At 38.6% G+C, this 26,925-nt stretch overlaps 1 protein-coding gene across 10 annotated transcripts in view; it reads right to left on the bottom strand.

The window, feature by feature from the left end:
• CHRDL1 (chordin like 1) overlaps window positions 1-26,276 on the bottom strand; it is a 113,402-nt gene extending 87,126 nt beyond the window's left edge. For 2 of the 10 annotated variants that reach the window (XM_087427104.1, XM_087427108.1), the window contains exons 1-2: window positions 25,639-26,036; window positions 21,920-22,068 (exon numbers count right to left, since the gene is read on the bottom strand). In XM_087427104.1, the coding sequence (XP_087283230.1) occupies window positions 21,920-22,068; window positions 25,639-25,790 (301 nt within the window). In that variant the 5' untranslated portion in view covers window positions 25,791-26,036. Of the gene's footprint in view, window positions 1-21,919; window positions 22,069-25,580; window positions 25,603-25,638; window positions 26,041-26,179 lie in introns of those variants that run through there. The other 8 variants (XM_004440487.3, XM_014795343.2, XM_014795342.2 and 5 more) reach the window with 6 other exon arrangements.
• Window positions 26,277-26,925: the final 649 nt, after the last annotated feature.

The raw sequence follows: 26,925 nt of genomic DNA, 5'->3' as shown, positions 1-26,925 counted from the left end.
ATCAAAAGGGAAATTAGAAAGTATTTCATACTAAAGGAAAAGAAAACACAGCATATCAAAATCAGTGGGATTCAGCTAAAGAAGTACATAGAGGGAAATTTATATCACTAAATATCTATATCAGAAAAGGAGATAAGTCTCAAATCAACACCTTAAGAAACTAGAAAAAGCAGAGCAAAATAAACCAAAAGCAAACATAAGGAAGGAATAATAAACAACAGAAATCAGTGAAATTGAACACAGAAAATCAACAGAAAAAAATCAATGAGACCAAAACCCGATTCTTTAAGATCAATAAAACTGATAAACTTCTAGCAAGACTAACAAAGATAAAAAGAGAGAAGATGCATATTATCAATATTAAGGACAAAGAGAATACTTCATTATAGATCCTGCAGATATTAAAATGATAAAAAGGGAATATTATGAATGAATTTACGCCACTTAATTTAACAACTCAGATGAAATGGATGAATTATTTGAAAGACACAAATTACCAAAGTTTACTCAGGAAGAGATAGATAAACTGAATAGTTCTATATCTTTTAAAGAAATTGAATTTATAGTTAAAAAGTTTCTCAGAAAGAAAACTCCAGGGCCAGACGGCTTCACTGGAGAATTCTATCAAACATTTCAGAAAAATGAAGAGGAAGGAGGGCTTCCTAACTGAATCTTTGATGTAAGCATTCCATTAACACCAAAACCAGACAAAGACATTACAAGAACAATACCCTACAGACCAATATCCCTCATGAATGTAGATACAAATATTCTCAATGAAATTTTAGCAAATTAAATCCAACAATATACAAAAAGGATAATACTTTATGAGCAAGTGGGATTATCTGGGAAATTCAAGGCTAACTCACAATTCAGTCAATGTAATTCACCATATCAACAAACTGGAGAAGAAAACACAATGTAATCATTGCAATAGATGCAGAAAAAGCATTTGACAAAATTCTACATCCATTCATGACAGAAACTCTCAGCAAACTATGAAGAGGCCTTCCTCAACCTGATAAAGGGCATCTACAAAAAACCTACAGCTAAGATCATGCTTACTGGCAAAAGACTGCAGGCCTTCTTCCTAAGACTGGGAATTATGCAAGGATGCCTACTCCACCACTCTTGGAGATCCTAGCCAGTGAAATCAGGTAAGCAAAAATGTAAAATGGGTACATGTTGGAAAACAAAAAATAAAACTGTTTCTATTTCTAGATGATATGATACCTACATAGGAAAATCCTCAAGAGTCTATTAAAAAGTTACTACAAACAGTAAGAATTTGGCACTATGGCAGGATATAAGGCCAATACGCAAAAACTAATCACATTTATACATTCTATAATGCACAATTAGAAATTGAAATTTGAAAAAGTACCATTTGCAACAGCTCCCAACAAACATGGAAACACTGGGGTATAATTGTAACAAAATACGTGCAAGATCTGCACTCAGAAAATTACAAAACACACTGATGAAACAAATCAAAGATGGCCTATAAAAATGGAGAGAGATACCTTGTTTGTGGATTGGGAAACATAGTATTGTTAGGATGTCAATTCTCCCCAAAATGATTTATAGATTCAATGCAATCCAAATCCAAATACTAGCAGGATATGTTGTAAACATTAATAATCTAATTAATTTAATAGAATTCAAAAACGTATACGGAAGAGCAAAGGAAGTAGAACAGCCAAAATAATTTTGAAAAAGAAAGCTGCTGAAGGATATACACTACGTCATTTCGGCACAATGTAAAACTATAGTTTTCAAGACAGTGTGGTGTTGGCAAAAGGTTAGACAAAAATAGCAATAGAATAGAATAGAATAAGAATAAGAATTCTTATTCCTTAAGAATAAGGAAACAAACAACCCAATCTAAAAAATGGGAATACAATTTGAATAGACACTTCACCAAAGAAGATATACAGATAGCAAACATATCATTAGTTATCAGCAAAATGCAAATTGAAACCATAATGAGATATCACTACCTACCTATTAGAATGGCTAAACTCAAAAAAACCTGACAATATTAAGTGCTGATGAAGATGTGAGGCAACTGGACCTTTCCTCATACATTGCTGGTGGAAATGCCACTCTGGAAAACAACTCAGCAGTTTATAAAGTTAAACATACACTTACTATACAACCCAGCAATCCCACTCCTAGGTATTTTCCTGAGTGAAATAAAAATGTATGTTCAAAGAAAAACCTGTACATAAATGTTTAAACTGGCCTTATTCATAGTCAGCAAAACCTGGAAGTACCTCATATCTTTCAACTGATGAACTTATAAACATCCAAACAATGGAATATTAGCAATAAAAAGAAATGAAAGACTGATACACACAAACACGGATGAATCTCAAAGGCATTATGCTAAATGAAAAAAGTCAGACTCAAAGTCTATATACCGTATAATTCCAATTATCTTCATTCTGGAAAAGGCAAAACTATAGGGACAGAAAACAGATCAGTAGTTGCCAAAGACTGGAGTGGGGGAAGGACTTTACTACAAAGGGGTACAGAGCAAATTTTGGGGGTGATGGAGCTACTTTATATCTTGATTATGGTGGTGCCTACACAACAATGTATTTGTCAAAACTCACAAAACTGTACTCTAAAAAGGGTGAACTTTAAAATTTTAATTATTATTAATTTTTTAATTGAGATATAATTGACATACAACGTATTAGTTTTAGGTGTATAGTCATGTGCCACATAATGACGTTTCTGTCAATGACGGACCACATATATGACGGTGTTATACGATTAGTACCATCTAGCCTAGGTATGTAGTAGGCTATACCACCTAGGTTTGTGTAAGCACACTTTGTATCACATAATGATGAAATTGCCTAATGATGCATTTTTCAGAATGTATCCCTGTCATTCAGCGATGCATGACTGTACTAAAAAGGGTGAATTTTGCTGCATGTAAAATATACCTTAATAAAAAAGAAATATATAGAGGAAAGAAAAATCTCACATAATTCCACCACCACAAGATAACCACGTTTAACATTCTGCTAATGTCCTTCCAGTCTTTTCCTTTCTTTCTTTTAATTAATAGACTTTATTTCTTTATTCTTTTTATTTAGTTATTTATTTTGTGTGTGTGTGTGTTTGGAAGATCAGCCCTGAGCTAACATCATGCCAATCTTCCTCTTTTTTTGCTGAGGAAGACTGGCCCTGAGCTAACATCCGTGCCCATCTTCCTTCACTTTATGTGGGACGCGGCCCCAGCATGGCCTCACAAGCGGTGCGTTGGTGCACACCCGGGATCCGAACCCGGGCTACCAGCAGCGGAGCGCACGCACTTAACCACTACGCCACAGGGCCAGCCCCTAGACTTTATTTCTTAAAACAATTTCAGGTTTACAAAATAAATGAGCAGAAAGTACAGAGAATTCTCACATATTCCCTCTTCACCCCACTCTGACTTTCCCGTTATTAACATCTTGCATTAATGTGGTACGTTTGTTACAATAATGAATCAAATATCGATATATTAATATTAACTAAAGTAAACAGTTTACATGAGTGTTCACTCTGTTTTGTGTAATTCTATGTGTTATGACAAATATATAATGACATATATCCACCATTATAGTATCATAGTTTCACTGCCCCAAATATAGCCTGTACTCTGCCTATTCATCCCAAACTCCTGAAAACCACTGACTTTTTACTGTCTCTATAGTTTTGTCTTTTCCAAGATGTCATATAGTTGGAATCATAGGATATGCAGTCTTTTTAGACTGGCCTCTTTCTTTTCTTAAATATGCATTTAAGATTCTTCCATGCCTTTTGACGGCTTGATAGCTCATTTATTTTATTATTGAATAATATTCCATTGTATGGATGTATAGCTTGTTTATCAGTTCACCTACTGAAAGACATCTTGGTTGCTTCCAATATTTGGAAATTGTGAAGAAAGCTACTATAAACACTTGTGTGCAGGTTTTTGGACATAAGCTTTCAACTCATTTGTGTAATACCTAGGAGTACGGTTGCAGGATCGTATAGTAAGGCTATGTTCAGCTTTGTAAGAAACTGCCAAACTGTCTTCCAAAGTGACTGTACCATTTTCCATCCTCGCCAGCAGTGAATGAGAGTTTCTGTTGCTCCAAATCCTCACCAGTATTTGGCGTTGCCTGAATTTGGGGCATTAGCCATTCTAATAGGTGTGTAGTGGTGTCTCATTTGTTGTTTTAATTTGCAATTCCCTACTGACATATGATGTAGAGCATCTTTTCATATACTTATTTGCCATCTGTACATCTTCTTTGGTAAGGTGTCTGTTTAGCTCTCTTGTCCATTTATTAATTGGGTTGTTCATTTTCTTGTTGTTGAGATTTACGAGCTCTTTGTATATTTTGGAAACAAGTTCTCTATCAGATATATGTTTTGCAAATATTTTCCCTCAGTCAGTGGCTTGTCTTTTTACTCTCTTAACAGTGTCTTTTGCAGAGCAGAATATTTTACTTTTAATGAAATCCAATTTATCAATTTTTTCTTTCACGGAGCATGTTTTTTGGTGTTGTATCTAAAAACTTATTACCAAACCCAAGGTCACTTAGATTTTCTCCTATGTTATCTTCTAGAAGTTTTATACTTTTGCATTTTACTTTTAGGTCTTTGATCTATTTTGAGTTATTTTTGTGAAAGGTTTAAGGTCAGTGTCTACATTCATTTTTCCACATGTGGATGTCTAGATGTTCCAGCAGCATTTGTTGAAAAGATTATCCTTTTTCCAATGAATTGTCTTTGCTCTTTTTGTCCAAGATCAGTTGACTCTATCTGTGTGAGTCTATTTCTGGGCTCTCTATTCTGTTCCACTGATCCACTTGCCTATTCTTTCAACACCACCACACTGTCTCGACGACTGTACCTTTATAGCAAGTCTTGATGTTGGGTCGTGTTTTTTTGCTGTTCTTCAATATTGCGTTGGTAATTCTGGGTCTTTTGCCTTTTCATATAAACTTTAGAATCACTTTGTTGATTTCCAGAAAGTAAATTACTGGGATTTTGATTGATATCATACTGAATCTACAGATCAAGTTGGAAAGAACTGATATCTTAACAATACTGGGTCTTTCTATCCACGAACATGGAATATCTTCCTTCTATTTATTTGATTTCTTTCCTAAGAGTTTTGTAGTTTTCCTCACATAGATCTTGTATTAATTTTGCTAGATTTCTACCTAAGTATTTCGAGAGTTTTTTTGGTGCTAATGTAAATGGCATTGTGTTTTTAATTACAAATTCCAATTGTTCATTGCTGGCATATAGGAAAGCAATTGACCTTTATATATTGATCTTTGCTTCAACCTTGCTATAATCGTTTATTAATTCCAGGAGGGTTTTTTTCAATTGATTCTTTGGGGTTTTTCACATAGATAATCATGTCATCTATGAACAAAGGTAGTTTTAGTTCTTCCTTCCAAATCTGTATACCTCTTATTTCCATTTTCCATCTCATTGTATTAGCTAGGACTTCAAGTACAATGTTGAACTGGAGCAGTGAGAGGGGACATCACTGCCTCATTTCTGATCTTAGGGGAAAAGCATTTAGTGTCTCTTCATTAAGTATGATGATAACTAGAGATTTTTTGTAGATATTCTTTATGAAGTTGAAGAAATTCCCCCTCTATTCCTAGTTTGATGGATAGTGTTGGCTTTTGTCAAATACTCTTTCTGTATCTATTGATATGATCATGAGATTTTTCTTTTTTAGCCTGTCAATGTGATGGACTACATTAACTTATTTTTGAACGTTAAAACAGCCTTGCATACCTAGAATAAATCCCATTCGGTTGTGGATTTTTCCTATATTGTAGGATTCAATTTGCTATTATTTTGTTGAGAATTTTTGCATAAGAGATATTTATATGTAGTTTTCCTTTCTTGTAATGTCTTTTTCTGGTTTTGGTATTAGGGTAATGTTGGCCTCATAGAATGAGTTAGGGAATGTTCCTTCTGCTTCTATCTTCTGAAGCAGATTGTAGAGTACTGGTGTTATTTCTTCCTTAAATGTTTGGTATAATTCACCAGTTCATCATCTGGGCCTGGTGCTTTCTGTTTAGGAAGGTTAATAATCGCTGATTCAATTTCTTTAATAGATATACGCCTATTTTGACTGTCTATTTCTTCTTGTGTGAGTTTTGGTAGGTTTTATCTTCCAAGGTACTGGTCCATTTTTTCTAAGTTATAAAATTTGTAGACATAGAGTTGTTCATAATATTTCTTTATTATCCTTTTGATGTCCATGGGATCAGTAGTGATGGCCTTTCTTTCATTTTAGATATTAGCAATTTGTATCTTCTTTTTATCTTAGTTAACCTGGCTAGAGGTTTACTATTTTATTGATCTTATCAAAGAACCAGCTTTTGGTTTCATTGATTTTTCTTTATCATTTTCCTCATTACACTTTCACTGATTTCTGCTTTAATTTTTAAAAATTTATTTTCCTCTGCTTACTTTGGATTTGACTTGCTCTTCTTTTCCTAGCTTCCTAAGGTGATGCTTAGATTGTGGACATTAGATTTTTCTTTTCTAATATAAATTTCCCCTAAGCACAGCTTTCATTACATCCTATGGATTTTGATAAGCTATATTTCTATTTTAATATAATTCAAAATACTTTTAAATTTCTCTTGAGATTTCTTTGACCTATGTGCTATTTAGAGGTGTATTGTTTAATCTTTAAATATTTTGAGATTTTACAGCTATCTTTCTGTTATTGATTTCTAGTTTAATTCCAGTGTGTTCTGAGAGCATACTTTGTATAATTTCCATTCTTTTAAATTTGTTAAAGTGTGTTTTATGACCCATGAATGTGGTCTATCTTGGTGAATCTTCAATGTGAGCTCAAAAAGAATGTGTACTCTGTTGTTGGATGAAATATTCTATAGATGTCAATTAGATCTGGTTGATTGATGGTGCTGTTTAGTTTAATTATATCCTTACTGATTTTCTGCCTGCTGGATCTGTTAATTACTAATCGAAGACTATAGAAGTCTCCAACCATAATAGTGGATTTGTCTGTTTTTGCTTGCATTTCTATCAGTTTTTACCTCACATATTTTGATGTTCTGTTAGGTACAATCACATAATTTTCCTTGCTCTGAAGTCTTCTTTGTCTGAAATTAATATAGCTACTCCTGGTTTCTTTTGATTAGTGTTAGCATGCTATATCTTTCTCTATCCCTTTACCTTTTTTGTGTGTGTTTGTGAGGAAGATCAGCCCTGAGCTAACATCCATGCTAATCCTCCTCTTTTTGCTGAGGAAGACCAGCCCTGAGCTAACATCTATTGCCAATCCTCCTCCTTTTTTCCCCCAAAGCTCCAGTAGATAGTTGTATGTCACGTTGCACATCCTTCTAGTTGCTGTATGTGGGACGCAGCCTCAGCATGGCCGGAGAAGCAGCGCGGTGGTGCGCGCCCGGGATCCGAACCCAGGCCACCAGTAGCGGAGCGCGCGCACTTAACCGCTAAGCCACGGGGCCGGCCCTACCCCGTTACTTTTAATCCATATGTATCTTTGTATTTAAAGTGGGTTTCTTATAGACAACATATAGTTGGATCTTGTTTTGTCTTCTTTATCCACTCTGAAATTCTCTGTCTTTTAACTGGGGTATATAGACCATTCACATTTAAACTGATTATTGATACAATTGGATTAATATTGAACATATTTGTAATTATTTTCTACTCACTGACCTTTATTTTGTGTGTGTGTGTTCCATTGTTTTTCTGCCCTTTCTGGCTTTAATTAAGCATTTTCTATTATTCCATTTTCTTTCTTCTCTTAGCATTATCAATTATAATTATTTTTAAAACAATTTTTGTGGTAGCCCAAGAGTTTGCAATATACATTTACAACTAATCAAAGTCCATGTTCAAACAACACTATACCACTTCACACATAGTGTAGGTATCTTATAGCAGAGTATTCCACATTCCTCTCTCCCATCCTTTATAAGATTGTTGTCATTCATTTCACTTTTTCAAAAGCTATAATCACTCAATACATTGTTGCTCTTATTATTTTGAACAAACTTTTTATCTGTTAGATCAATTAAGAATAAGAAAAATAAAGATTTTATTTTACCTTCATTTATTCCTTCTCTAATTCTCTTCATTTCTTTATGTAGATATGAGTTTCTGACCTATCTCATTTTCCTTTTTTCTGAAGAATTTCTTTGAACATGTCTTGCAAGGCAGATCTATTGGTGACACATTCCTTCAATTTTTGTTTGTATGAGAAAAATCTATTTCTCATTTACTTTTGAAGCAGAATTCTGCTGGATACAGAATTCTAGGTTGGTGAGGTTTTTCTTTCAACAATGTAAGTATTTCACTCCACTCTCTTCCTGCTTGCATGGTTTCTGAAGAGAAATCAGGTGTAATTCTTACCCTTGTTCCTCTATAGGTAATGTGTTTTTCCTCTGGCTTCTTTCAAGATGGTCTCTTTGACTTTGATTTTCTATAGTTTGAATATGTTATGCGTAGGTGTAGATTTCTTCATATTTATCCTGCTTTGCTTTTGTTCTCTGAGCTTCCTGGTTCTGTGCTTTGGCGTCTGTCATTGATTTTGGAAAATCCTCAGCCATTATTACTTCAAATATTTCTTTTGTTCCTTCCTTTCTTCTCCTTCTGGTATTTCTGTTATGCACATGTTAAACATTTTGCAATTTTTCCACAGTTCTTGGATATTCTGTTGCATTTTTCTTCATTTTTTTCCTCTTTATTTCAGTTTGGGAAGTTTCTATTGGCATATCTTTAGCTCACTGATTCTTCCCTTGATCATGTCCAGTCTACTGATGAGCCCATCAAAGGCATTCTTCATTTCTGTTACGGTGTTTTTGATTTCTCACATTTCCTTTTGATTCTTTCTTAGAGTTTCCATCTCACTGTTTACATTACCCATATATTCTTGCATATTGTCCACTTTTTTCATTAGCATCCTTAGCATGTTAGTCATAGTAATTTTAAATCCCTGGTCTGATAATTCCAAAATATCTGCCATATCTGAGTCTGGTTCTGATGCTTGACTTGTCTCTTCAGACTGGGTTCTTTGCCTTTTAGCATGCCTTGTAATTTTTTGTTCAAAGTCAAACATGATGCATTGGGTAAAAGGAATTAAGGTAAATAGGCCTTTAGTGTGAAGTTTTATGTAAATCTAGCTAGGAATTAGGTTAATTTTACTGTTTTTTGTAGCTGGGGTGTCAGATGCTAAAATCTTTTCTAATATCCTTGTTTATTTCCACCCTGTTGTTTTTGGGTTTCCCTATATACTCTTTCTTAAATAGTATCTGAGGCTTGCAGTTCTTTCAGCTGTAATCTCCTGTTATTATATAGGGGCCCTACTGATGTGGTGGTAAACTGTGGGGAGAGGAGAAGCATTCAATAATTGTATGATTAGCTCTCAGTCTTTTAGTGAGCCTGTGTCCCTCAGCTACGACCTTCAAAAATTCTAATTAGTGGGGCCAGCCCGGTGGTGTAGCAGTTAAGTGCAGGCGCTCTGCTTTGGCGGCCCGCGGTTCACAGGTTCAGACCCCGGGTGCGCACCAACCCATAGCCTGTCAAGCCATGCTGTGGCGGCGTCCCATATAAAGTAGAGGAAGATGGGCACAGATGTTAGCCCAGGGCCAATCTTCCTCAGCAAAAAGAGGGGGATTGGCAACAGATGTTAGCTCAGGGCTGATCTTCTTCACAAAAAAATAAATAAATAAAAATAAATTTTAAAAAATTCTAATTAGCTTTGCTCCCTCCCACCAGTATAGGTAAGACAGGAAAGCTAGTGGAATTGGATATTTCTCTTCTCCCAGGCGGGTTAGGCTCTGATAAAAATGCCAATAAGTTAGGCTCTGGTAAAATCATTTCCCTTGAGGGCAAGCCTTAGTTAAAGAGAACAGAAAGCTCTGGGCTTATTTCAGAATGGTTACTTTTTCCCTCCCCTGCCTGAAGCAGGAAGGAATTTTTCTCCAATCTTTACTTTGAGAACCTGGTGGGGTTCCTAGAGATAAAACTCACAAAAAACTCACAAAAAGGAGTTTTTATCTCTCAAGCTAGTACATGCTTCTTCTCCAGCAATTAGCAAATTACCCTTTAAGTTCTCCTACCAGGATCCAGCAGTGGTGACTCTGTATTCATCTATCTTTCCAGTTTTCAGAGTAAAAAGCACAGGGTTGTTTGCCCTGTGACCTCAATTTTCTGATAGATTTAAGAGGAGTTCTTCATTTTTCAGTTACTTCAGCTTTTTTCTTGTGACGATGGGAGTGACAACTTCTATGCTCACTACATGTCAGACAAGAAACTAGAAGCTCTTTCTAGTCTTTTTTCTAGGCATTGTGTGTAAAAAGGTTTTATTACAAAATTAACAGCATACAGTACATACATTTTGTAAACTACATTCTAAAATTAACATATCATGAACATGTTTATGCCATTAAATATCTCCCCATACCTCATGCCTAGTGTCATGATTCTATACCAACACAGTTGAACCATAATTTATTAATCAATCCCCTCTTTGAGTATATTGGTTGCTTCTTCTTCTTTCTTTTAAAAAAATCCATGATAAGTATCCTTGTATATATAAACCTCTGTATGCAACTCTGGTTATTTTCTTAATATAAATTCTTAGCAGTAGATTTATTGGGTCAAAGGTTTTGAATGCTTTCAAATTCTTGGTCTATATTGTCAAATTGCCTTCCAGAAAAGCTACACTAATTTACCTTCCCATTAGCAGTGGGTGAGAATGCCTAACACTGAATATTTTAATTGTTTAAAACTTTGCCAATTAGGCGGGGGAAAATGGAACCAATATTTCTTTCTTTCTTTAACAGGAAGGTTGACTATGTACCCATTTTTAATAACTATTTTTATTTCCCCTTTTATGACATTACCATTATTGTTATCATTGTTAAATTAACCTATATTTCTAGGCTAAGAGTAGATGCTCAAAACCATGTATTAATTGAACGAACTCAGGAAATCAAAATTACTTTTTAGGTAGAACTCTTATGTTTTTCAGCTAAGTCTTAGAAATATAATTTTCTGGGTATATACATAAATTAGACTTCTGCTCCATGATATTCTAGAATGGAGTAGGAAATATTTTAATAATCCCAGCATCTTTAATTGATGGTAGATGATCATGAATTTCCCAAGACAAACATCTAAATGAGGCAGCCTTTGCTACCTTCCACATGTTGGTGAGAGGAGAGTGATTTTCTCTACAAGTTTGTAATCTTACTGATAAACACCTAAGTGATTTGTATTTCACATATACAACTTATCTAGACATTTCAGAAGGAATCTGAAATTCTTAGAAGCAAATCTATGAAGGGGGCTATTAACATGGCATAAACATTAGGCTAGCATAAACAGTCCTGCTTGTATGAATCTGAAGCCACTAATACTTGAATGGAGGTAAGCTAGAAGTTACTTTGTCAGTTTAAATCCACACTACAAAGTAAGATGGAACCTTGTGTATTATGCATTTGATTCTGGATTATTTTGGTTGCTTGGATTAGCTCCTCAGAGACTGATATCAGATCTACATGGTTAAAATATGAAACTGGGGGCCGACCCGGTGGTGCAAGCAGTTAAGTGCACGTGCTCTGCTGCGGCGGCCCAGGGTTCGCAGGTTCGGATCCCGGGCACGCACCAACGCACTGCTTGGTAAATCACGCTGTGGCGGCATCCCATATAAAGTAGAGGAAGATGGGCATGGATGTTAGCTCAGGGCCACTCTTCCTCAAGAAAAAAAGCAGAGGATTGGCATTGGATGTTAGCTCAGGGCTAGTCCTCCTCACACACACACAAAAATATGAAACTGGATGAGCTTTCACTATTAGCTATGTGATGTGCATAGTTGGGTGATTTACCCCTTTCTTACTTGATTAAAAAGAAACGGGATAATAAAAGATAAATACCTCTGAAAGACTAAGCAAGCAGTAAAATAAGACAAGCTATCAAAATCTGAGTTTCAAAATTTACATATTTTTAAAACTCACATCCAAATTGTTAAAGGTTCTAACTTGCAGGAAAGTCTGTTTCCAAAGGACCAGTATATACTGATGCCACATGGAGGGTATTCTTTATATATCACTTTTAAGCCAGTTGCTATCTCTTCTCTGAAATATCTTTAAGACAGGTTATTTCACAGACACTACTAAATGGATCCTTTCAATACATCTGAGCTCACCATTATTCATGAAAACCAGATAATCCAAATAACTTGTAGTAGCCAATAGCTTCCATTTCTCCCAAATTCAGCCTCTTAAAGAGTACTGTTAGACAAAGTGTGAAAATTGAGTGATCTGAGTTTTCCTGCTCCAAATTTGGCTCAAAGGCTAAGATGTAGATGATAAGTGTAAAAAGCAGCCAGGAACCAGGTCCTGAAAACCATGGAGCCAAATGAGAATGGTGGTAACAATAACAACTAGTAATATTTGTTGAGCACTTCCTATGAGCCAAGCTCTGTTCTAAGGGTTTTACATATATGAATTCACTAAATTCTCATAATAACCCAAAAGGTAGATACCATTATTAGCCCTATTTTACAGATGAGGAATCTGAGGCACAGGGAGGTTTGGTAACTTGCCTAAGTTGACATGACTAGTCAAGGTATGGAGCTGGGATTCAAACCTAAACAGTCTGGCTTCAGAACTAAGGACTGCAACCACTACAGAATTCTGCTTCTCTTGCTACATAGTTGTAAGGTACAGGTCACCCACTTTTAGAACTTGGAAAATGAAGGGCTTCCACACATTCTTGCCTAACATTTTCTCAAATCACCCTTCCACTCTATTTTTGATACACAGCTTTGATCACCTTTTAAAGAATCAGGTGTTGTCTGTAGTGAAGTCAAGACATACTCAGACTATATAAAATGGTACAGCTGGCAGACTTTATTTTGCATTTTTCTCCTTCTATCGCATTGATAAAGCATAAAGTATAAAATAGTACTCATGCTGTCAAGGGGTTTTAAATCTAGTTGGGAAGATATATTACCCCAGCTAAAAGCTGTTTTTCATTCCCTTTAAACCTAACAGCACTTTCCTCATAATAGTCACATGGCATTTATCCCATATTACGGTACCAGTGTCTTGTAAACTATGCTTCTTGAGGATGAAAATATCTTACTCAAACACTAACTTCTGATAGAAATCTGACCCTAAATGCAAACATAATGGTCTTTCATCAAGTATATTGGTCCTATTATCTCAGCAATATGGGATTTGGCCAATTATGCCCCAGACAGAAATCTACAAACTCCTGGAAGGAGCAAATTCAGGAACTGGAGGCAGACAAGAAGATGAACAGTAATGCCATTGGTGCTATTAAACAATGCTTCTGCAATTACTGACACTGATTATTTTTCAAGTACATAACAAAAGTAAACACTATAATCTTTAAGACATGTTTTACCATGGTTGTCCAAGATTGAGTGGTTATCACAATTATAGCTGATTTTTCCATGAGTCTGCTGAACAATTATCAATTTTCAGAAACTATGATAAAGTCAATTTCAGCACATGCTTATAAGTCTGAACTTTTAAAAAGTTTTTGGCATCACCCAGGAGAGAATTAATGAGTTACACGGCATAATCGACGACACCTAAAGTCCCAGTATGTCATCTTGGACAAGAAGCACAAGTGAACTGATTTTATTGAAAGAACGATGCTTCAACTTCTAGGAGATACAGGCAAGAAAAGTAAGTTTATCGCTTGCCGGTAACTGAGAGATACCAGCTGGAGAATGCATGACTTTCCACTAACTAATGGCATCTGTGAGTGGAACTTGGTCCCAAAGGAATTCCAACTAACATTTGAGATGGACTTTCAACCTGCATCATCGTAGCTATTTTTCAAATGGTTCAGCTGGCCCTAATTAGAAGTGGCAATTCCTGCTACTTTAGGGGCCCCTGTTAATAGGAACAATGATGACAAAAAGTAAACAACAGAGATGTGCCACTATGCCATCGACGTTTTGCTCAATCATTACTGTCTAGCACTCGGGATGAGGTCAAAAGGTCAATAGTTTCACCACCAGTCTAAAAGCAAGAAAGCATTCCCATGAACTGTTTTTGATAAGAGCTATTATTGTAGACACATCATCATGTAAGTATCACAATAATATTTATTTTATTATAACACATACAGTCCTTGGAAAGGGAGAGATGAATCTTTGCTGTTCATTATATGAGTGGACAAATCAAGTAAACAAATTCCTTTTTAACTATTTATTTTTTTAAAAGGCCACTATAATAGTGAAGAAACAATTAAAAGCATAAGTACTTCTCTCATTTATCAAACTTGAAGCAGAATGGAAGAAGGGCAAGATATAGCAGTTATAGGGGGAAAAAAGTCTCCTATTTCTCTGGTAATTGGTTTTCTAGAATTGAAGTTTCTGGCAGATTTCCTCAGGGCTTTAAGACTTCACTTTCAGGCTGTGGAAGCCAGTGAAAAAGGAAAGCTACGAGGAAGCCAAATTCTTCATCCTGTGCATACAGCTTATTCCTCTTTATCCAGGAGTTAATTATCTTATTTCTACTTGTTGGATCATTTGCCCAAAATTAACTCAACTTATTATATATTAAGTGGCCTATGCACAGCATAGCCCTCCCGCTACCTGCCTTGTGGCTATTTCACTTTTCTACTAGCAGGTGGGCAAACTCACTGAGAAGAAAAGGGGCCATATTTCAAAGAGATCTGACAGTCGAGCAAGGCGACATCATTAGCTAAGATGAGAACTGGAGATTTTCCATGAAATTTCAATTCATTGTGCCCTTCTATCTTCCATTAGCAATGATAACTGGGAGTTGATGGTATTCTCATTAGTCTTTACTATGAGGCCATGGGGAGATCCTTTTACAGAAAGGCTGCTCAGGTGGTGAAACCTGACCCGAATATTTTTCTGACTAAAATCATCTCTTACATGTCATTTGGCATAGGACTTTGGGCAAAAATCTAGGCTCTTGTTTGAGAAAACAAATTGTTCTTCCTATCAGCACCTCGGCTGCACAAGTCTCTGCTTAAAGGAGATTCACTTTCTGTTTAGTCAAGAATTCAAGTTGTGCTCCTGAACTTTTCACAACAGAATCAACTTGGCATGCCCTGAAACTGGTATCTAAAGCATCCAGCTTTCACTTCAGACAACATGGTACATATCTCCCCTACAGGTGCATTTTAGACAATCAATTGTGAATTGACATAATAAACCAAATTGGTTACAAGACAGTGCTTCATTTTTGTAAAATGATATGTATATATAGCTAAGCATATTAAAAAAGACTAGAAGTCTATATATACCAATTAACAATGGTTATTCTTACATGTTGAGATTAGCAGTGACTTTTGTTCCTTATATTTTTATGTATCTTATGATGTTTAACAATGAGCATCTATTTTAAAATCAGAAAAATGTTAATATAAAGCTTGATTAAGGTATCTCATAATGGATAATCTAGTCTCTAGACATATTAAACATCCATTTGTTCAAGATTTGCATGTTACAGACTTCAATTAACTTAGATCATCCATAGGTCAAGTACCTGGACCATATTTCCTTAGCACTTATAGAAAGACCTTTATTGAGCTATAATTTAATACTTGCCCTCTTCCTTTACAGAGGGTCAATAAAGAAAGGCCAAGCAGACCATTCTTCTCTCTTCTCTGAAACCAAGGTTACACATGGTGTCCTTGTACCACCCACAAGGTGCTTATTCAAACATCCATGATCAATACTGTTTGAGTGGGTGGGAAGTGGGAAATAAATCTCTGTAAATGAAACTATAATTTTCTCTTGCCAACACACTCAAAATTTCTCTTTTTATCCTTTCAGGAAACATAAGCCAAACTTAGAGTGCAAATATTATAATGTACCAAACGAGGTATTAAAAACATCTACTCTTTATACTTTCTTCAGATGGCCTCTATTTTGTTTCATCTTTAAAAATGTTATCTTGCAACTATTCTTTCATATATAACCTGTATCTAATCTTTTTAGAAGCAGTCAAGCTATAAATCTTAAATGAATAAAATACTCTTTACAATGACCTTGTGACAATGATAAAAGTCCAGGTGTGCTCCACATACCTAAAGCCAGAGTCTTGGTTTCCCTCGTCCCACTTCACAAGCCCCTATTCTAGCATCCTTTAGTTTGCTGTCCAGAAAGCAAGAATTTTTCTCAGTTTATAAATGGAGAATCTTTAGTTCAAAGAGCATGAATGACTCAACCAATACCACACAGCAAGCAAGAGAACTGACCAGAAACCAGGTCTCCTGACTTAAAGTACGCTCCTCTTTCCATTAGACTATGAGGACATTCCAATCTTACTGAGAAGTCAGGGAAATCTAAGAAACATGAACATAAAGGCACATATTTTTAACCTTCCTCACAAATTTCCTTTGGCTTAGTTTATTTAGGTTCATGAATAACTTTAGTCCTAGTCTCTGTCTTTTAACTCTCAAATAGTATACTGTCTCTCTTAGGAATTCTGGTTACGAAGTTCTTTATTCATTCACTTGGATCATCTCTTGTGTTAAGTGGCTGCCATGTGCAAAGGACTGGGATTCTATTCAAGAAAATGAACTGGCTTCCTCAGAGAACTGCTAGCGGCAAGCTGGTGTAGTGAACAGAACACTGAATTTGGAGACCTGGGTTTTACTTCTGGCCCTGGCTTGGATTTGCTGTCTGTCCTTGCACAAAGTCACTTGACCTTATTGGGTTTCAAGTTTCTCATCTAAAAATTAAGGGGATAATATCATTTGGCTTGCAAGAGAGTTACTCTAATAGCTACCACTTATTAAAAGCTAATTATGTGCCAGCCACTGTTGCAAAGCACTTGGTATACACAATTTCATCTATTCTTCAAATGGCCATGTTGATGGTCATCATGCTATCATTTCCCCCATTGTAGTGATAAGAAAACTAAAGCTGGAGAGGTTAAGTAATATTCTCAGGGTATGTGAGAAAGTCATGGAGCTGTGGTTTGGATCTAAGCTGACTCTGGAGCCTCCACACCCAACGCCACTGCCCCCCCCCCCCAACATAAAAAATAATTAAGAAAGTACTCTGAAAAACATTAAGCTATCTAATGTTAAAGTATTCTTCCTTTATTCTACTTCCACATACTTAAATTTCTAAGATGTGACTACGTCTACTCTTTCGCTTGCTTCATTCTATTGTCAAATAGTCACCTCAAATATCCAAGTGAAAATCTGGAGGAGGAAAACTCAAGTCTTTCTGGTTGGCTTTCACAATAGAGAGGCTCTGGGTGGGCTCCATAAGGCCATGCTTCACATGTCTCAAATTTTCTAAGTATCTACTTCCATCTCTTCCATCTTTTGGTGACTTGCCCTTCCTGAGAAGGTCAGAGGCCCATTTTCAGTCAAAAATGAATGTTGGATGCTTTTCTCTTGAGGAAAAAAATGAGTGAGAATCTAGTCTCTTGGAAGATCCAGCTAACTCATCTTATAAAGCAGGAATGGACTCTATGAAATACACGAACAATTGCTCTCCCCAGAACCTTTGCCAGACTTGGTACAGTCGGGTCCATTCAAGATACATAATTGAATATTCCTAACGACTCAATTCTTCTACCTCACTTTGATCAATAGTTCATTACCAAAGTTAGATCTGCCAAAAGAGGCAAACTCTTCAACCCATTTGTCTCATATTTGCATGAATATTATGCACTGAATGTTACGCTCCTTTGAACTTCAAAAGAGCTTCCTGGCCTCTTTGACTACAACTTTACCAACAGAGCATAATGGAGTTACAGAAAGACCGTTTCCCAGCTAAAGAACTCAAACTTTGCTGATTCTGGACAGTAACAAACTTTTATATAAGCCACAAATGGCTCATTCATCCATTGCAATGCACCATCAGTATTTCCTGGGTTCCTGACCCTGTCTTCCCTCCTGTCAGAGTGACGTGACTATGGCTAATTAGTTACTAGCAAGTGGCAGCACCCACCTCTACCTTTTCTTATGAAAACTGCTTTCCACAAATAAAGCATTTTTCCCAGACCTCTTTGGATTCTACATCAACTGAGCATCTTTGACCATAACGACACACTCCCTAATTCCACTCTGAAGCCCAAAAGAGGAGAGCAAACAGGCTACAGAGCACCCTCCTTGACCTAGAAGCTTACATTCAAATCAGCCAGTGAAAGATCAAAAAATTTTGGCTTCCTTGGGTAAAATGGTATCAGGCAGCAAGTTTTCTCAGTTTTTTTTAAACTCTTTTTCCACGTCCCTCCTCTAGAACTGGACAGTTAAAATATGGGAAATTAGATGTCCTTCTACTTTAAAGGATGTTTCCCCTGCTGTAAAAGTAATACTTAACAATGGCGGAAACTTTGGAATGAAGAGAAGAAAGCCCAAAGACGAACAAAAATAACAGTCATGAAGTTACCACTCAGAGATTAAAAAAAAAAAAATAGTTCCCTATTACACACCATACATGAATATAAATTTCAGATGGAATAGAGAATTATGGGTAAAACTCCAAATTATGGAAGCTGTAGAAATAATATAAGAATATGGAATGGGAAAGACCTTTCTAGGAATAAGAAGAAATCCAGAAGCCATAAAGGAAATGAATGACAGAGCTGACTACACAAATATTTAAAACTTCTGTATGGGAAAATACAACTTAAAGTTTAAAGCAAATAGCAGACTGGGAAAATAGTATTTGAAATACAAGAGGATAATAACAACATTTGAAATAACAAAACGTTAATAAATAAGCTTTTACAAATCCATAAGACAAGCAAGCCAACTGAAAAATAGGCAATTCACTGAAGAAAGACAATTGGATTACAAAATAATTGAAAAAATGCTCCAGTAATAGGAAAATATCACAGCAAAACTGAAATATGATTTCTCCTATTAAATTGGCTTTAAAATACAAAGATTAATAATACTTCTGGTGAAGGAATTAGAAATGGACACTCATACATAGATGGTGGGAGTATAAATTGGTACAACTTTTTTGAAAGACAATTTGACAGTACTTACCAAGATTAAAACTGAACATACACTTTGACCTAACAATTCCTCACAAATACTTGCCTAAGTACCTAAAGGTGTTCATTAATACCTTACTTTTTTTGTGTGTGTGTGAGGAAGATCAGCCCTGAGCTAACATCCATGCTAATCCTCCTCTTTTTGCTGAGGAAGACCGGCTCTGAGCTAACATCTATTGCCAATCCTCCTCCTTTTTTTTTTCCCCAAAGCTCCAGTAGATAGTTGTATGCCATAGTTGCACATCCTTCCAGTTGCTGTATGTGGGACGCGGCCTCAGCATGGCCGGAGAAGCGGTGCATCGGTGCAGGCCCGGGATCCGAACCCAGGCCACCAGTAGCAGAGCACGCACACTTAACCGCTAAGCCACGCGGCCGGCCCAATACCTTACTTTTAATAGTAAAAACCGAAAAAAAACCTAAATAGCTACAAATAGGGACTTGTTAAACAAACCATGGAACACTTATACAACTCGCAACTATGCAAGCATTAGAAAGAATATGGTGCTGTTACATTGCAATGTTCTGACATGGAAGGATGTCCTAGACACGTCGCTGAATAAAAGCAAGTTGCAGAAAAAAATATATAATATCCCATTTTTGTAAAAGAAAAAACCCTATAGATATGTATGTATCTTTTTATAGCACAGAGCAAAGAGTTTGGAAGAACACATAGCAAACTATTAGTAATGGTTACCCCTGGGGAGTGGGATGGGAGTGGGGACATACATGTTCTTTATAAAGCTCATAGTAGAAATTTTAAAATGTTAATATAAGCATTTTCTGGGGCTATTGAATTTTCAATAAGCAGTGTTTTTAATGGTAGCATGATGGTACATTACATGGATCATTTATGTAACCATTCCCCAATGGATTGACATTTCCACTGCTTCTGATTCTCACTGTTAGAGCTGCAATATAAATCTCTGTGCATGCATTGTGTGTGTGTGTGTGCGTGTGTGTGTGTGTGTGTGTATAAAGGCACCATACATAGGGCATATGCTTTGAGATTTGCCCTTTAGTGGAGATAATTTTGCAGTCTTCAAGACAGCTTGGGCGTGGCCACAGAGAATGGTGCTGAGTGGCCCATTCAGAGAATGACCATGACCTTAGCCTCATTATCTGACTATAACCCTGAAACACTAGACCAGAACTGGTGCCCTAGGCCATCTGTTACATAATCATTTTGACACCAACTGAACATCAAAAGGGCTTAGGACAAATTCATAGGTAGTAGGAAACGTTAGAAAGTGATAGTTTTGGGTCTGTAAACAGTTTTTAAGTCATATTTTTTTTTGGTTTGTCAATTAAACTCTAAGTTGCATGGACAATATTCCTCAATTCTTCATAAATGTGGAAGGCTTCCCAGAAGAGATGGCCTTCTAAGAGTTGCAAGCTTCCCCCATGATGCCATCAGTAATATGCCATAAAGGAAGTTTCCTCCTAAGAGAGGAAGGATTTTAAGCCTAGCTGATTGTGAGCTGAGCTGGGAATGCATGGACAACTTTTCTGTTACATCCACTTAAATCAAGGAGGATTTCTGGAAGAGGAGGGCTCTGAGATGGACTATATATTCAAGTGGAAGGAGAAGGAGGTCCTTTGAGGAAAACATTGGGAGAGGCTGATTCAAGCTTCTTTGCTGATACTGGGCCCTGCTAAACTTCCTCTTGTGTCCCAATCATACTAGATATCACCCCAGATCACTCATGCTTAAAAGCCTAATCAAAAGCACTATTTCTCTGAGGAGGAAGACTAAGGTTACTATGAAAATCATACTGGGACAGAAACACACGTAATGACGGAATAGGTTTGGCATTGTTCTCCCTGTCAGCAAGCCTCATGCCTGATATATTTAACTTACGCTGATAAAGGAGATAAATGTTTAAGTGATGGGCTTCAGATGCTGCTTCAGCTCCTACGAAGAATATTCTCACAGTTCCTTCTCATGAATAAGTTCAGTGGAGCAGAGAATGCCCCTCTTGGACCAGTTCCACTTTGTGTTTCTTTTGATGCAGCCAAAAAGGGGAACTAGAGCTACGGCTTTTTCTTCAAATTTAGAGCGAGTGTCCACCTCAGAGGTGGCTGCAAGTGGCCCAAAGAAGGTGAGGCTCATACTGTGTGTGAAGGCAGCAGACAGCTCCTAACAAGAGCAGAGATGTCAATGGTTACTCATAAATCTCCCAAATGTCACAGCAAGGAGGTTAATTATCTCCCTTTCTTGCCACTCTGCTTTCTCCAATGTGTTAGCCCATCACACGGATCGCTGACTTTCTAGAAATATTCCCTGGCTTTGTGGGTACGTTCCTTTCAATAAATGGCATCCAATTTGCTCATGGTCCCTGGAATCTCAATTTCCTCAAAGGATTTTTCATCTGAATCCAGTTCATGTGAAGGTTTTTTCCTTCTTCGTTTTTCGGCATAAGGGAATAGGCAGAGCCTGCTTTACTTTTTCTTTTTTTTTTCCTTTTCTGTGTTATTCTTTTTCATAAACTGAAAACCTTTGCTGAAGAGTCTGAAATTTGGGAAAAAATCCAGCTCATCTGTCAGATATTTCTAGAGTTACGTAAAATGGAATGAGATTTGTACAGTTTAGAACAGGAAAAGGAAAATAGGCTAATGTGTCATGTGTTCTATGAGATGAAAACTATATGATAATCAGAAAAACAGCCCCAAATTTAGTTGGCCCGATTCAAAGCCCTCATTCTTTTATCAACTCATGCATAAACCAGTAACATTCACTTTCTTCCCTTAGAATAATGGCATGGCCACATTTGGGCTAAATCACAATCCTGACAGATTATAACCACATTTTCAAAGAAATTACAAGAAAGTATCTTGTTTATTAAACTCAAAACACTTACGTTTTTCTTGTTCTGTTTTGCTTCCTTCTAGGAAAAGAAAGAACAGCAACAAGGAAAAGATGTATTTCATGCCTCCCATTTTCCACTTTTTTCTCATTCTGGCCACTGCAAAAGGCAACTCAAAACTTTCAGGGCCCAGTATACTCAAGCTGTTGGGAAGAAAGCAGAAAAAAAGACTTAAAACAGATCCTCTGTTACTGATGGAGATCACTGATGCTTAGGCTTGTAACTTGCTAGGAAAAAAAAACGCTGGAGAATTTACATAAGTGCAAGCATTGTTTTCCTGCATAAGAAAGAGAACTTGCCTCTCCTGTCTTGCAAAGATCATGAGGGAAAATTCAAGCGGATGAACGTGCATTCCTATCCAACGCTAAGGCTAAATCCTTACAGGCAAGTCACAGGAAAATAAAAATAAATTTTGAAATCCTCCTTTCTAAGGGAATTAAAGTTGATTTCTCAAGAGATTTTCTTTGGGAGAAAAGGGAGACTGGGGTTTGCAAAACAGCTACTTTGGCAAACAAGATAAAAATAATAGGCATGAGACCCAAACAATTTCTGAAATGAAAGTTAACTAATCTTAGCTCCAAGACTACTGTTATTATTAATCTTTCAGGGACGAGGCACAAATTGATCAATGTTTCTCCTGTGTCTTCTATGAGAGCTATACGGATCTTCAGTTTGGCTACTTATGTTAGAAAAGAGAGATGTAATTAGCAAATGGCTGCAATTAAACACCCAATGGTTCAGACATATTCCTCTCACATGAAGTCCATTGTGAAATGGAAATTTAAAACTGGCCATTTTTAAGGGAAATCAGGAAAATTTAAATAGGTAACATATTCACGTTGCATCACTATGCAAAAGACCATCAAAGCAAATTCAACTCTTAAAAATATGAGACTTGCATTTCCAGTCTCAGGGGTGGAAATCTTAATCTTTTTCATTTTAGAACACAGCAAGTTTGCTTTAGCTCATATCCAGTCAAGGGTCACTTCCATAGACTTTAGAATTTGCAAAGCTCTTCCAATGGGTGATTTGAAAATATTTAAATATTCGAGAAACACCACATTTCAATCTGGGGTTAACTCTGGATGGGAACTGAGCTCATTGATCTTTTCAGAGGGTCCAACCTAAACGTGGAGTACAAATAGCTGAAAGGAATGCAAGGTCACCATTCTGGAGAATTTAATTGTCTTTGGACCATGATGTGGATGATACAGCTCTGACTTTAAAAGCTAGGAAGTTGTCCGGATAATTTGAAATCCATTGTTTCAAATTATGAATATGTAACCGAAGAAGAACTTATCATAGAGAATAATTTGTGCTATCAACCAGGATGTGCAGCACTCGTCTGCCTTCTCTACCTCCTCCCTGCTCCTTAAACAAGGACTAAATTCTCCTAGGACATGTTCCTAGCCTTCCAAAGGCCTGGGTTCTGACGTCTTGGTCCCCTCTGTGACCTTGTAGTCCACCTTTAATCACTCAGAACATCACTGTCCTCTGCGAGCTACCAGGTCCCTTGAAGCAAATCATTTCCATGAACAGTTTAACACAGCTACCCACCCTAGCAAGGTTCTTCCGAGCCTACTTTAATCAGCTTATCCCCCAAGCCTCCAAATGAGAAAGATTTTTTAATCGCTGAAATCCAATCTATCACAATCACGTACGGATCTCAGGGGGTACTTCCGAAACCACAGTTTTCGGGTCTCCCCATGCAAGAACCAACAGGGTTGTTTTTCCTGTACAATGGTTGGGTGATTTGGTGAACAGTAGCATTGCTTCATAACTGGCAAGCTGGCAAGAAAACGGCTTCTAGAATTTTTTTGTTTTGCTTTTCTTGGGTCCCAAATAATGTTATGAGCAAATAAAAGAGTTGGTGACGAGAGAGCAATTAATCTCTTTTGGCGTTCCTGTCATCTGTGTGGCCTCCCAGGCTGTGATGGAGAACATCAGAAAACGAATCACTTTATAAATATTCACTTTTGATTTACAAGATAGTGAAGTCCTGCCTTTGTATTCTGAGCAGAAATATAAACTGAGAAGAGTTCCCTCCCCAGGTCTCCTCACTGTTCCATTTCTCTTTATCCCTTTAACTTTTTCTTTTGGGGAAAGGAGGTGGTTCAAGACATTTGTTGGGACTGCAGCAATAAACACAAGCAAGCATTGCTCAGCAAACATGCCGACTCTTATACTTGCAAAGAGCCAAACTGTCCTTAATTTTTCAAATTATACTTTGACCCAGTTAACTGGAGTTATTTCTGCATTAACTCTCTGCCTGCTTCACACAGGCTGTTGTGCCACTGAACATGGCTCTTTTACAGGTTATTTAGAAATGTAGCCATTGACATGTTTCGGTCTGATCCAGGCCCCAACAAGAAAGCCACAAAGAAAACAAAACCCTGCAACTAACACTGGGGTGGGGAGGAGGAGGAGTGGACTTTACAAGAGAACAAGAAACACCTCAGAACCTAAAGAAATGTATCCATCAAGGTGCCTCCATGAAACAAGCATTCACATTGTTCATTTGCATGAAGCAAAGAGACCCAGGGCTCCTTGCCCAGCTGTAACTGCAAGGCAATCTGGGCCATCAAGTGTCAGGAGTCCGCCTTTCTCAGAAGAGGGTTCCTGGGTAGAACACATCCAGAGACCTTCCCAAAGGAAGGCTAGGGGATGAGCACATGTCAGCCAGTTCTTCACGCCCCAGAGTGTCTCTTTAATCCTCCCTAGAGGCTTGACTGACCTTGTAATCTCACATTCACTATCATCTGTGGGACAGCCCCCAGGGTAGCAATTCTTTCTGACAAACAATAAGACGACACTGGAGTCTCAGGCCCCTGTCCACCAGCTAAAATCCTCTCCCCACTCTATAACCCAAAAAGAAAAGCTCAGTTCACTGGTGGTGGGCTACCACCAAAAAATGGCAGTTCTAGCCCAGGGTGTGTCTTGTCACAGTCGATGCCTTCATTACTGCTTATGATTGACAAACAATGCCTTGCATTTCACTTGCAAAACACCTTGCTATCTATCATTTCATTTTATTCCCCAAAACAACTCCACCTTCAAAACGGGCACCCTGGAGCCCAGAGAATTCAATTGCCTATTCTCACAGAGTTAGTGGCAGGGCTGGCAGGGACTAGAAGGCAGGCTTTCCAGGCCCTAAGCTCTGGCAATACTGCATTGCTTCCCGAGCCTAGCGTCTCAAACTCTGACCCCAGTGGTCTGGGCCTGAAAATGAGGCAGATGTCCAGAGGATAGAGGACCCCCCCACTCCCCGCCCTGCTTCATTAACTTCAGCACGTATTAATCACCCACTGGTCCAGAGCACTTCAGCAAGCGAGAAAAAAGGCTCAGGACACACGCGATAACTAAGGGGGCTGCAGAACCCGTTAGGTAGCTACCCAAGTGACCTCCCCAAAGCGCCAGAGCATGGAGATATGCAGGCCGACCGGGGAGTGGTGAGTGGTGAGTTCGAATCCAGAGCCCCCAACTTGCCTCAGTCCAGCGCCCTGGGCCCCACCTCCAGCCCGGCCGCTAGCAACTAAACCCGAAAGCGAGTTGGGGTGGCAGGTCCGGAGAGCGAGTTGGGGTGGCAGGTCGGGGAAGTTCGAGGTGCTCTGGGGGAACTTCCAGGGGAGGCTCCGGCCAACAGAAGATACCCCACCTGTGCAAAGGCTGGAAAAGAAGGTAGCGGAAGCGGCCACCGGGCACTGCTCACTGACCTGGCCACTGGCCTCCTCCGTCTTCCAAGCGTGCACGGGCTCCGAGCTCCCCGGGGCGCTCCTCCGAGGTCTGGGGCTCGCAGGTTGTGGCGAGAGCTAGAGTGCGCGCGAGGGGGGAGGGGGGACTCAGAAGTGGGTGGGAGGAAAAACATCACCGCCCTCACACCACGAGGGAGCAGCGGCTCGCTCGGCTCCCGGGGGGCAGAGCCAAGGCGCGGGCGCGGCGGCCCGGGGCCACCTGCCCGCCCGCCGCCCGCTCCCCACTTGGCCCGAGAGCCCGGCCGCTCGGCGCAGGCGGGAAGTCCACAAGCACGCAGCCGCTGCAAGCCCGCACCCCCTATCCGCCCCGGCACAACGGCTTTATTCCTGCTCCCCCGGCCCGAAAGTTAAGAAATCGGGAGAAAGTGTGAGGCTCAGCCGGCGACATTCCCATCACGCAGCGCCCCCACTGCACCCCCCTCCTCTGGCTAAGCGAGCGTTGGGGTCTTAAAGGGACCGCACGTCTCCTCCAGCCCCTCCTCCCCCTCTGCGCTGGATGTACCTAGGAGCTCCCCACCGCTTGCGCCCGCTCTGAAGACCCCGGCTACCCTGCGACTTCCTTGCCTGGATGGCCACAACCCCTCTCCTCAGACACAACGGCCTTTCTGGGTGCACCTGGTCTGGTGCCGAGCTGGTGCACGGGAGGCAGCATGAGCTGGCCTCGCAAATTATGCCCTAGCAAGCTGCTTATCATTTTGGGGCGTTTCCCAAATCCACACTGCAGCTAGTAAAGTGACAAAGCTTTGGTGTCCTTAAAGGCAGAGTGGAGATTGGAGATGCGTGTGTGTGCGGAGGGAGAGAGAACGACTTAGAAATCTGCTTTCTCTCACAAAGAGGGCTCCCAAGCCCCATGGAAAGGGCCTCTACTAACCGTTAAGAGTCTTAAAGAAAACTTAGAGTGGCCCACCGTAGTCGCCAGTGTTCTAGCAGTCCCTATGATTCTGAGTTGGGCCAAGAGCCCAGCCTTGAAATCGCAATCACAGTGCTCATGCTTTGGTGAGCCTGAGACAGACTAGTCCAAATTTGTATTTATTCGATGAGCGATAGTTACAAAGAATTATCAGAATTCTCTAAGGGCCTGTGCTGCCTTGACAGACAGTGTCCATTTATATTTTAAGCCCCTAACTTCGGAAGAGAGCTGCAGGGAACTGGATAATATTGATATTCCTAACATCTGTATTCCACTTTATGGCCTACAGAGTACTTTTCGTATACATCATCATTGCTTTTTAAACCCTCACAACAAAC

This window comes from Ceratotherium simum, chromosome X (assembly GCF_057802395.1).
Source record: "Ceratotherium simum simum isolate JZ-2026a chromosome X, ASM5780239v1, whole genome shotgun sequence".
Lineage (NCBI taxonomy): Eukaryota > Metazoa > Chordata > Mammalia > Perissodactyla > Rhinocerotidae > Ceratotherium > Ceratotherium simum.
The sequence above is the reverse complement of the archived record's forward strand: the minus strand, read 5'-3'. Positions and strand labels throughout refer to the sequence as shown.